The 12,985-nt window shown below is 44.0% G+C and overlaps 1 protein-coding gene across 1 annotated transcript; it reads right to left on the bottom strand.

The window, feature by feature from the left end:
• Positions 1–831: 831 nt before the first annotated feature.
• PRDX6 (peroxiredoxin 6) lies at positions 832–12,106 on the bottom strand. Its single transcript, XM_068541260.1, has 5 exons — positions 11,910–12,106; positions 7,919–8,075; positions 4,444–4,590; positions 3,533–3,679; positions 832–2,207 (listed from the first exon to the last, which is right to left on the bottom strand). The coding sequence occupies exons 1-5, from the start codon at positions 12,002–12,004 to the stop codon at positions 2,079–2,081; spliced, it is 675 nt and encodes a 224-aa protein (XP_068397361.1). The 5' UTR covers positions 12,005–12,106; the 3' UTR covers positions 832–2,078.
• Between the last annotated feature and the right edge of the window lie 879 nt (positions 12,107–12,985).

Raw genomic sequence — 12,985 nt, 5'->3', positions numbered from 1 at the left:
TTTTCCTTGAGCTTTTCAGCGTTTTCACACTGGCAGCATCTATGTGGGTCGAGTAGATATAGCCCACCAAAGTTTGGGTGCCTGAGTGAGTGATAAAAGGGGCAATAGATTTATTGGGGGAAGAACTGATAATTTGATTTTGAATTTATAGATTCAATGGCCAATGTTCCATCGATCAGTAAAGATAAGACTCAAGTTTGATTAATGTTGGAGATTTAGACTTTGAATTGTCACCATAAAAGAAAGTTGAAGCGAGACTCTCCGAGAGACAAGGACTGAAGAAGCAAATAGCCAAGGGAAGACAGCAGTGTGGAACCTCACAGTTAGGGAGGTGACAAAATGCGAGGACTCAGGGATTAGTTCAGAAGAGATGTGCTAAGGAGGACCAGATAGTCTTAGTTCTTTTTTTTTTTTTTTTTTTAAGTATTTATTTATTATTTATGGCTGTGTTGGGTCTTAGTTTCTGTGCGAGGGCTTTCTCTAGTTGCGGCGAGCGGGGGCCACTCTTCATCGCGGTGCGCGGGCCTCTCACTATCGCGGCCTCTCTTGTTGCGGAGCACAGGCTCCAGACGCGCAGGCTCAGCAGTTGTGGCTCACGGGCCTAGTTGCTCCGCGGCATGTGGGATCTTCCCAGACCAGGGCTCGAACCCGTGTCCCCTGCATTGGCAGGCAGATTCTCAACCACTGCGCCACCAGGGAAGCCCCAAGATTCATATTGTTAAATCTAGGAATCCCATTAAGGTATCAGGTTAGGAGAGTTCTTTGTAGCGGGGGTCACAGATTCCACAGGACCCAGGCAAGTAACATGAAGGAGCAAAGTAGGCCAAGAGATGTGGTGGAATACATTTTATTTTATTTTTTTTTCAAAGCAAAGGAAACACATTTTATTTTATTTTATTTTTGGCCGCACTGGGCAGCATGTGAGATTTAGTTCCCCGACCCGGGATCAAACCCATGCCCCCTGCAGTGGAAGCATGGAGTCTTAACCACTGGACCACCAGGGAAGTCCCTGGAATCACATCTTCATCAGCCGCTCCTCCATTTTCATTATATGAAATTTTATGTATCTGTCTTTGGAGAAAAGCATCAGTGTCAAATCTAGCAAGGAAACATTTGCCCTCAGGACATGAGTCTGAACTAGTACTTGAAAATGTGACAACAGAATTTTCTGATCACGTTTTAACAAAGGATTTACTTGCTGATCACTAAGAAGTAAAATTCAGAAAATAGTCCCCCTCCCCCACCGCAAGAATAAATCTATAATAAAACATTTTCAGTCATCCTCTCCCCTCTTCCCAAGGTGTGCCCTTTCATGTGCACTTCATCGTAGAGCCAACTGACATCTAGAAATACTCTGAAAGGCACCTGGCACTGTCGTGTTGCTCATGCCTCTGGTACACCTCCCTGGCAGGCAAGTGGAACCTTTTCTGTAGCTTCTCACTTTCAATAGAAATTTATTGAAAAATTTTCTTGATAGCAAAATACTTAAAGATTCCTTCCCCCTGCTTATCCTTCAGTTATCTACTGGAAAATTACAGAATTGAAAAGGTTTTGCCCCCAGTTGTGATCAAAACATGGAATACTGAAGAACATCTGGGTTACTCTAAGTTCTTAGGTTACACACGTAGATATGTACAGAGGAAGTTGAACCCCAAGTTCTATTCCTTCCCAAAATGGGTAACAGAAGAGAGGATTTGATTAGAACAGCTGAAAAAACCTGATACTCTTCTATGATGGAGCAAAGCAGGCTTTTTCAACCATAAACTGATACCACCTTGTTGGTCATAAACCCTGCAGAGATCCAACAAGATGAGCCTCAAATTTCAAAGAGAGTCAGCAGAGAATGCTAAGATATATGAACAGAAGAGAATGCTGCTAAAGGCACAGAGCAAAGAATCCCAAGGAATTTTCAGTGCCATTTTCATTTAATAAGCCAGTAGTAGAGCAACCTAAAGACCTTGGCTGTGATCACACCAGGATGTTTTTATGGTACTGCTTCAGGAAAACATGATGGGCAGCTGGCATCCTCTGGCTCACGGTGCTCAGTGAGCAGCTCCAGCACCAACTCCGTGGAGAGCCTATGGCTGGGGGGTGTAGCGGAGGTATTTCTTGCCAGATGGGAGCTCTTTGGTGAAGACTCCTTTAGGGAAAAGTTTTTTGGCTTCCTCTTCAGGGATGGTTGGAAGGACCATCACGCTGTCTCCATTCTATTGAAAAGACATTGTGAATGGTGAAATTCAATCTTATAGTGAAGGCTAAAGGCAATAATTAACTTTAGAAAAGTAGCTACAGTTGCTGATGAGAATAATCAAATCTCCTCTGCTCTATCCCCTCTGAGGAATTTTGTTTTCACAAGTTGATCTTTGACACTTTTGGGAAGGGAAGTATTTCCCCACCTTAACAAGAAATAGTCCTGTTTTAAATCTAGTAATGGCTTGCCACCTAAGTCCTTATCATTGCCCTGCGTGACTGAATCCGGCTTCCTCTCCCATCCCCCCCGGCCTCTCCCCACACCTCCTGCTGCTGCTTTTCCAGCATGGTGGCTCTCCCATTCCTTGAACATGCCAAGCTCACTATTAGAAAAGCTTCTTAGCTGTTCCTTCAAGCCTGCCGTGCTCTTCCCTCCTAAATATGCGTGACTTGGTCTCTCACTTTCTTCATGTCCTTCCCAAAGGTCCCTTCAGAGAAGGGCCTTTCTTGACAGCCAAATATAAAACCAACCCTCCCACCTGTGCTCCCCTTCGCCCCACCTCTGCTTGATTACTCTCTGTCGCACTTATCGTTACCTAATATACTATGAACTTGTTTATTGTTTGTCTCTACCGACTGGAATTTAAGTTCTATGAGGGCAGGGACTTTACACTGATTGTTCATTGCTGCATCCCAGTGTCTATTGTCTGGGCTCAATAAACATATGATCAAAGAATGGATACAGAATATAAATTGTTTGCCTGTCAGAAGAAACAAAATAACAAAACCAGGTGTTCAGGTTAGCATATTAAAAAAATGTAGCAATGGTAAGACACTCTTGTGATATTATCCATGTCCTACATATGGCAGGAATCTTAGAGATTAAAATTTCATGAACAGGTTTCAGAGAATTCTACATAGGTGTAAAAGACTGAAGCTTAAGAGAAATGAAATGTTTCAAGACATTAATGTACCACATAGGTTTATACCCATGACTTAAGTGGCCAGTCTAAGTTCTGCTATAAATATTTTGCCATCAGGGAAGAGTTAAAGGTTTTTTAAAAAATCCTTTTATTAGGAAAAGGAATCATTCTGACCAATTAATTTGTCCAAATAATCTAAAAGTTAGAAATACAGGGAGTTTTTGTATAAAAGGGGTTAAAGACCCTGAAAATGGCCTCTCAGCAAATCTTAAACTCAGCCAGGAGGAAAAGCCCTCCCAGTGTACTTGCATGCCAGAAACAAGAGCCCCACGTAACACTGACCCTGGAGGTAGCCACTGAGAGTCTGGCCCCACAGGCCTTCCAGGCAAGTTGGGTATCTGCCCTTTTAACATCTTTACCTTCCAATCAACTGGGGTGGCAACCCTCTTTTCTGCTGTCAGCTGGAGAGAGATAATTACTCGGAGAATCTCATCAAAGTTCCTGCCAGTGGTAGCCGGGTAGAGGATGGACAGTTTTAGCTTCTTATCAGGACCAAAAATAAATACCTGCAAAGCACACAGACATATAAACAGGAAGAACTCTTTGAATGTTTTTGATACTAAAGCCTCTTAGAAGGCTCTTAAGTCATTAAAAATGTTCAAGGGTATAACAAAACAAAACAACAACAAAAATCTGCAAATATCTAGAAAGATACACCAAACAAACTGGGTGGCTGGAGTAGATATGATTTTCTTCTCCATGTTATATTTCTAAACTTGAAGGAAATTATATTTGGCTCTGGCTGTCTCAGTAAGAAAAACTGACTTGCGAACTGAATCCAGGAAAGGCCTCAGGAAGGTACTATGTTAACTACGGAAGATTATCATAAAAATAATACTAATGGGAGTTGATCCCGGTCCTCAAATTGTTGTATATTTCTGCAGATGTGAGAATAAGTTTGTTCTCTAGCGGGTACGGACAGAACAAATAAGAATTCAAAACCAGGGATGCCTTATGAAGAAGGCTATGAGCCACCGCCTTAAAGAGTGGGCCGTCAGGAGGACTACAGAAAAAGATTTCTCAATTCCAGGTGACATCCTAGGATAACTATTTTTATGTATTTTCAAAAGCTGTGAATTAAGCAGTTTAAAAGTTTAGCTGAAAAATTTTACTTTGTACCAGCATTTAGATAAAAAGTGAGAGTGCCACCAGGACACTTATATCCTAATTGGACATAGTCCCCCATTTCCTTTAGTTGGTCCAAGCATTTACTTGGACATATGTAGCCTGGTCAGTCACGATGACTATGTAATGGACGTATACAACTCACCACACGAGCTGTTACAGGCATGCCCTTTTCGTCCTTCTCTGCTGGGTCCAGCATGCCCAACTGGATGGCAAGGTCCCGATTCTTATCATCAATGATGGGAAAAGGTAACTTTTCTGTGGGCTCGTCACCATTGTAAGCATTGATATCCTGAAATGCAGGGGAAAGAGAAAAGAGAAATCTAAACCAGGCATATCCTCTGAATTCAATCAGTTAACAGTCATCATCTTGTAAGACAGGGAAGAGAGGACCATAATCATCATAATTTCTCTAAGCAATTTTAATAAGAAAATTAATGAATGAACACTCCTCATCCCAACTGTTCATTGACAGGAATAATGGTAGGGTGTAGTACTTAGGTTATAACCTAGAGCCTTCTCATGCCCAAGTCTCTTAAAATTCAGCAGGCGTTTACTCCTCTGAGAAAGCAGCATTAAACTCTTTAAAAGTTGAATAATATAGAGTTAGACTTCAATCCAGAGTACCTCTGAGTACCCAAACACTATAAAAACCATCAGTAACGATGAGTTCACATCCAGAAATTATAGCACGTACAAAGATAATTTTATAGATCTGGCCCCTGCCTCAAAAGCACCCTGACTCAGACATTAAGCTACTGTAACAAAGATATTAAGACATGAAAACACAAAACTTAAAGCAAACACAAGAATGGAGAGTTGAATATTCACTTCAAGGACAAGTCAAAGGTAAAAATGGGTGAAAAGGCAGAGGTGAATTTACACTAGGGTGAAATCCACATAAAAACAAAGCATTTCAAGTCTGAACTAAAGGACAATAATGTACTTGCTTCCACTCTCCATCCCTTCCTCCCCTAGTTAAAAACTTCATTCATTTTTCTATCCTGGGAAGTTTTTGGGAGAAAAAAAAATCTAGCTTCGTTATTTGATCTGGTGTTGACATTGCACTTAAGGTGGGCTAAGCATTATGGTAAGTACGTGTGGGATACAGATGAGGAAGACACGGTTCCTGCCTTTAAAGGAACTTCTAATTTAGTTGGATGATTGCCGTAAGAAGTAGCAACAAACGCCAAGATGGTAATATGTAAATGGCAAATGCTGAAGTACACCAGCATCCCCATTTGTAAGACTGCTGAGTTAGGAGAGGCTTCAAGAAAGGCGTATGACTTTTACCTGGGCCTTTGAAGGGTGGATAAGATTTTCACAGGGCAAAAAAAGGCATTCTAGGGAGGGGGAGCAAAATTAACGAAACATGTAGGCAAGTCTGAGCATAAACTATTGACTAGCGAAAGAGGAATTTATCTGGGTAGAGTTTTAGGAAGTAGTGAAAAAGAGGCGTTAAAGCTGGAATAAGGTCTATTTATTATGTGGAGCCTTGAAAGTAAAACAGGAGTTGATGGCATAGCAGATATAGAACCTTGGTGGATTTCTCAACAGAGATGCCATAGGATAAAAGTGGCATTCATGAACTTTGAAATGGATGACAACAAATTTTAACATGTTTCTTAATTTTATTAGCTTAACTTCCCTTCTGCTGTCACTGGCGGTCTATCAGGTCGCCACAGCTAAAATAACAATCAATATGGTTTCATGCTAGAGGCACCTTGAGGTTTCCTGCGTAACCAGTTGTGTGTCAAAGTTTGGATACTGCTTCTGAAAGTTGGGACTTGTTTCCTATTTAATGCAATCACAATTTTGAAAATTCTAAGGCACAAGCTCACCCGTGAAAATGAACCTGGGTGTGTTCCTATACTTTAAAGGGTATTATATAATTGGCTATAAACTCTTCCTTCAGCCACCTGTACCTTCAATGATTGCTCTGCAGTAATTCTCAGCCCTGCCATTCGCATGATAGGCATTACATTACACCCATGAAAAGCAAAGCACAATATGCTTTGGCTTTATCCTAAAATCAAGCAAATTCCTACTCTCTATCATTTAGTATCAACGAGAGTATTGGTTTGGGGTTCAAATCCCACTGCCACCATTTTCTTGCAGGGAAATCTTTAGTGTGTCCTTCCAGCTGCCTGGGTGAAAAAAGTATTCTCATCTGAAAAGCTGGGAGCAGGAACCATATATCTCCCCTGAAGGGCTGCTCCCAGAAACTAATGAGAAACTGCCTGTGAGAATACTGTGGAAATGCCAGTGACCATTCACAGCCAAGTGTAAGGAATGAAAACAGTCCACCTCAAGAAAGAGAAATGCCTTCCCTTTTCTCCTATACATGATTCTTCTAATCTCAGACACTTAGAATTAACTGGTATAAAGTGGCCATGGGATGCAGCCCCAGGTGGCCAGCTCACAAGTCAGCACTACATCGTATATTCAGTTGCATGTGAAGTGCCTGACATAGTGCCTAGTGCACAGTAAGCATCCTTTGAAAGTTCCCTATCATTATTTAGTAGACACTGTAGCAAAGTCATTAAAATGCTCTCAAGTTAAATCTAGGCCACCACATTTATTATCCAAGTAAATCCTTTGGTTGGGAGTAGACAGTTCCTTCAGTTCCTTCATTTGACAAATACAGACTGCCTGCCTGCCTAGGAGGTCCTGAGTACTGAGGACTGTTCCAGCAGTGCAAGTAACAGGAGTCTGCCCTGCTGAGCCTCCACTCTGGTGGGGAGAAACAAACGAAATCAGCAACGTGCAGAGTATTTTAGACGGTGACAAGTGCTAAGGAGACAAATCAGGGGAGGATGGGGAGTACAGAGGGGAGTTATAATTTTAGACAAGGAGGCCAAGGGTGGCCTTAATGAGTATCATTTGAATTGAGACCTGAAAGATGTGAGGGCAAGCCACAAAGATACCTGGGGAAAGAGTCTTCCAAACAGGATTCTGGATATATTTTGAAGGTAGAGCAGGCAAGTTAGCTGATGAATCAGACATGTGAAGTGAAAAAACCAGAGGAATTAAGGATGACTCCTGGATTTTTGGCCTGAGCAACTACAAAAATGCAGATGCCATTAGCTGAGATGAGTAAGACCCTGGGATTAAGAACAGGAGCCCCGTTTTAGACATGCTGGATTTGAGATGATAGGAGATCCCAGGGGAGATGCTGTAGGCGGTGGTTTCACCAATCTGGAAGCCAGGAGAGTCTGGCCTAGAGATGGAAATTTGGGAATCATAGCATATAGATGTGGGTGGATGAGTTTACCAAGGTGAAGAGTGTAGATAAAAAGAGAAGAGGTCCAGGAAGTGAGTCCAGGGCAACTCCAGCATATATTCAGTATTAGGAGTTGGGAGATGAGGCAGCTCATGCCGCACACGAGCAGGAACAGCTAGAGAAGTGGTGTCCTGGAAGCCAAGAAAGAAGGGGGCTGAGAACTGACCACTGGATTTAGCAAGGTGGAGGTCACTGTGCAGTCCAAGTCAGACTTTCAAATAATCAGTGAAGTCTGAATCTGAGCCTTTCTTGTAGCTTCACCTCAAAAAACCAAGCTACTCTATAAAATTTATAGCTTAATCTGTAACCTCAAAGCATATGCCAATGGGTACTGTACCTTGCTCCAGGCAAGATGGTCTTCAACACTGTCTATTGAAAGGGCAATCATCTTAACGTTCCTCTTGGCAAATTCTGGTGCCAGCTTTGCTGCTCTGCCAAGCTCCGTGGTACACACTGGGGTAAAGTCCCGAGGGTGGGAGAAGAGAATGCCCCATCTGAATGAAGGAAAAGAAGGTCACAGTTGAATGAAGAGATTATCACCAGCATCATGTACAATGAAAAATCACAAATCCTAGATCAAAAATGACTTTCTTTTTCAAATGAATGCTTATGAAGACAATTACTTTTAAACTTTTCTGTTGAGGAATGCTTTTTGATCTTATCTCCAGAAAAGCCTATGTTTAAAGCCCAATTCAATCAAAGATATGAAATTCAACATGATAAATATTTAAAGAGACTGTGAGGATGTTGCCTCCTTTAATAACTCTAGAGCCACCCTGAGTCCTTTTCAGCTAATGAAATCTGTGCTACGTAAACCAAGTACTTATTGAAATAATTTTTTTTTTCTTTTTACCCTTTCTACATTTTTTTCTAAGCACAGATATGCTGACATTCACCTCCAATAATGGATGTTCCAATATGCCCTGAATCTAGACCAATGCCTGACTACAATAATAAACAGATTATGTAATCTGAAATAAAGAGGCTTCTATCCTCTATTTATATGTAAAATGAAAGCTGACACTTGGTTCTTTGAAGTGAACAGATATAAAAACTTTTGTAAAACTAGTTTACTGATCTAACCTGCTAAACAGGACACCCAATATTTGTACCCTGACCAAACAACAGTATTTTAAGAGTTTTACTTATCTCTTCATTTGCAGTTTATTCTTCTTTTTGCATTAGACTAAGTGGGTAGAAAAATGATAGCCTCCAATGTCGATTTCTACAACTACAGATTCTTAGGGAAATACTACTATCTAAATCATCATTGCCTAAGGTTAAACTGGTGTAAGTTTTAAGCACATTTCAAGCTAAAAGTCACCAAGAACTTTGGAGTACTGTTTCCTTCTCCTGGGCAACAGAAACTACTCTTTCGACTGAAAAGGAAAACCTAACACGCAGTTTCCACACTCCTGTTGACTTAACAACGTTAAAGCAGGATCCTAAACTAGTAGATGACTAACTGTAGCCTAGAGGCCAAGCTGACCTCCCTAAAGTTTGCCAAGTTTCCTGAAGCACAAAGAAGAAAGCAGAGACAAGGTACCTAATTCAAGGTACCTAATTCCCAGCTACATCTGCCACTCAACTCCCAAGGTTTCAGGAAAGGAAAAGACCTTCTTACAAAAAGGATGGATGGCCCTATGGCAAGACTGGAAAGAGAGAGGTAATATTTTTACGGTTGTGGAGGGGTGTGGTATGTTTACTTTTGATAAAGGGCAATAAGACATACGTATATTTTGAAATAAGCTAGCTATGAGTAAAATTTAGGCCTTAGAGTCTGTGGTAAAGGATCTGTTTAAGGGTCAGATGAGACTTAAGGAAAGTCTCCAGAACTTGAGAAAAAATAAGCAGGGCACGTCTTCCTGTATTGTTAAAGAGGTGATTAATTAGAAAAATCAGGCATTCTCTTTCCATTGTGAGTCAAGAGACTGTATTGCTGAATCACGTTAAGGAACTTGTTTGAGGCCACTTCACATCCTCCCCTCTCCCAGAAGCCAAAACTCTATAGTTTGCCACATGGCTAGGAACAGGATAAACTCTGGGAATGTCTTACTATGGCCTGCCTCCCCTCTAAGTCTCCCTACTGCTGCTCTTCAGAGGAATACAATTACATTATCCCCTTTCCTTTTTCCTCATTTTCAAAAGACAAAAGGTTTCTTCATTTAAGGGAGGGGTCCCCACTCACTAACCCCCAGAAAACCCAAGGAAAACCCATGTTTTGTTTGGTGAAGATGTACTGTGAGGAAGCTGCTTATACCACACACATACAGAAACAGTGACTGGCCTCAATAAACTCACTAAATGCAGCACCCAAGCCCCTTAGTTGTTTCCAGCTGTCAGGGGCAGGGTAGAACCTGTAACGTTTGAAATTAATTTTCTCCAAAACACACCTGGATCAAAAATTGATAGTATGAATTGAAATCACATTAAGAATGGAGTTTGATAAAATTATATCGGGCAAAAATCCATGTATTACAATGATATAAAGGGCTCAAACTTATTTTCGGGGTAGGGCGGGGAATAGTACTATCCCATGCCTGACCCAAGGCAGACTTGTATATTTTTGTTTATAGATGCAGATAGTTTTCTCATCTTCCTACTTATGGCTCCCTGAGAAGGTACCACTTTTAATCAAATTAAGATAGATCGAGGACAATAAATGACAACAAAAAAATCCCAAACGAATAGGGTTAGCTTAAATAGTGACATCATTTATAACTATTGCTACAGTAAATATGCTTTATATTAATATTTATCTACAACCTAAGAGTTCTGGGAAAATTTTGTTTTATGAGGGTGAGGGCTGTAGGTAGGAATGGGAAGGAACATTATCTGAAAATCCCATGGAGTTCTGGAGAAATACCAATACCTAAATTCCGAGTATGAGACTGGACGTAGTCTGTATTTCTGAAGTCTTTCCCTGCCTTTATTGGCTGAATGTACCATTTCTCATCCTTTCTCTAGCCTAGTCCTCTCTTGCAAAAAACTTAGCTCTTCCCTTAATCAGTAGCTGGAAAGTGGATTTAAGGGACTGTAAGGGGTTGGTTAGGCCTAAGGTATAAGAATCTCTCCCAGGTGCTCTGCACAGGCCTGTCCAATCCTTGATTAATCTCATAAACTGCACCCTCTGTCTGTAATATATGTACCTGGACACTGTATATAAAAGGGATACAAAGCAAGAAGGAATTCTAACACCTTAGACCACAGTGTAGTGGGGCCACTGGAACTCCAGAACCATAATATAACTAGACACACCTGGAATGTTTCACATTAAATCTAATCAACTTAAAGTTTGCCGATTCAGGAGCTGTAAAACCACAGTAACGCCAATATACTCCTAGTCATAAAGGTATGATTGCCAGGCTAGATCATGGGTCACCAATTTGGCAAGTCTCCCTGCGGCTGGAAGCGAGGCAGAAGGGGGAAGGGGCAGTGAGAGGCACTCTGCAGTGAAACAAAAGGGTCTCAAAGGGGGAAGGTACGGATGTCCAGGTGCTTGGCTACCCATGGCCACTGCAACTGAACAACCTCAGAAAGCCCTTCCCTCAAGGTGTTGCAAGTTCTGGAATGAAGGACACACACACAGAGTGTTCTGGGTTCCTCCCAAAGCTGTTATCAAATCACAATCTAGCAGCTGGGGGAGGTTCTGGACAAAAAGTCTTTCAGCCACTATCTGGCAGCTGGTGGTTTCAAATTTTTTGTGCTGAGAAGCCTGCAAATACCACTGCAGCAAGTAGAACCCTCACATAACACGCTGGGCCCTTCCTGAACCTTCAGCCAGTAGCAGTGTCCTCTGACTCTGGCCTTGGACACCAACCTTCCCCAGGGAGCAAATTCCATAACGGAGGGAGGGAGGGAGGAGGTGCGACCCTGGGCACGAGTACCGGGGAATTGACCGCCGATGCTACCCTCTCCGGCCCTCGGCTGGACCATACTACTTGCACAGTTTACCAAACAGAGGCAAACAGACAACGAACTCTCCTCCGCACCGGCCTCCCGAACCCGGGACCTGCGCGATCCCAATTTTGTTCCCCTCCCCCTTCCTCACCCCGGAGCCGGCCCAACCACGCGGGGGACGGAAGGCGAGAGAGGATCCAATGGCCGGCGCAGGGCGGGCCGGAGGGTCGCGGCCAGCCAGCAGCGCTCGGCCGCCGCGGGGCAGGGGCCACACGACGAGAGGCACGTGCAGGAACCGGTGCGGGGAGGAGGCGGGCGGCGAGCAGGGGGCTGAGCGGTGAGGAGGACGGAAGGGAGAAACAAGGGAAGGCACCTCTGAGTCCGGGCGTAACCCGAGGTCAGGGCAGGGTGAAGAGGTGGCCACTTACGAGTCTCCCAGATAGTCATGGAAACGGATGCGGCCGATGGTAGTATTGGCCTCGAAGTTGGGAGCCTCGTCCCCGAGAAGGAGCCCTCCAGGCATGGCGGCAGCGGTGACACGGAAGGAGGACTAGGTGCAACGGCGACAACCACCAGCGGGCTGGTTCCGGCGTGTGTGCTGCGGGGAGGAATAAATGGGGCTTCCAGGGGCGGAACGGGAGGGGGCGGGGTGGGCGGGACCAAAGCAAAGCCTAGATAGATGGAGTCGCGGCGGGAGCGATGGGCGGGATAAGGGGCGGGGCCAGGCCGTGGGCGGGGCGGGCGGGGCCGCGGCTGGCGTGGGCGCGAGCGAGAGTCCGGAACCGGCGGGAGTCTGGGGCTGGGCTAGGGGAGGGCAGACCTGGGCCGGGTCCGGCACCCCGCCAGGCCTCTGCCCTGCCGGGAGCCTGTGGACATTATCGCGCTCTCCTCACGTAACAGGGGACTCAATGACGTCGCCCTTTGGGGGGTTGGGGGTGCATTCTGGGCTTTGGAGGTAAAGGAAGCGGAACGCAGTAGGAATGGGAGCCCCACGGCGGACAGCCGCCCTGAGGAGCCGCACGAATCCGCTGCTACCCTCCTGCACACCCACTCACGGCCGACTCCTGGCAGAGGGTTCTGGCGACCCCTGCACTCCCCGCTCTGTTAGTGTGAGCGTCTGGCATCGTGAGCGCCCCAGCCAGACTAGCCATCCTGATTTCTGTATCAGAGGATGTGGCAAGACCCAAGCATGTGGGGCACCTTGCGTCAGAGGAAGTGGCTTTCTTGTTGCAGCAAAAATTCCAGCACCCATATCAGTAAGTGCTTGGGGGAATGTGACCAAACTTTTATTTTTATTCCACTCCCAGAGTTCATTATGAACCATAAGGTATTCAACACAATTATCCTGAAGTTTAAATATAAATTTTAAAACATACTTATTGTGATCTATTGTGTGCAAGTCCACTCTGCCACCCAAGGAAGTGGGAAGTTTAGATTCATTTACTTTCTATGTGCCAAGCACAAGGTAGCCAAGATGACTGTTCTCTTGGAGCTTTCATTATAG

This window comes from Eschrichtius robustus, chromosome 3 (assembly GCF_028021215.1).
Source record: "Eschrichtius robustus isolate mEscRob2 chromosome 3, mEscRob2.pri, whole genome shotgun sequence".
NCBI classification, from domain to species: Eukaryota; Metazoa; Chordata; class Mammalia; order Artiodactyla; family Eschrichtiidae; genus Eschrichtius; species Eschrichtius robustus.
The sequence above is the reverse complement of the archived record's forward strand: the minus strand, read 5'-3'. Positions and strand labels throughout refer to the sequence as shown.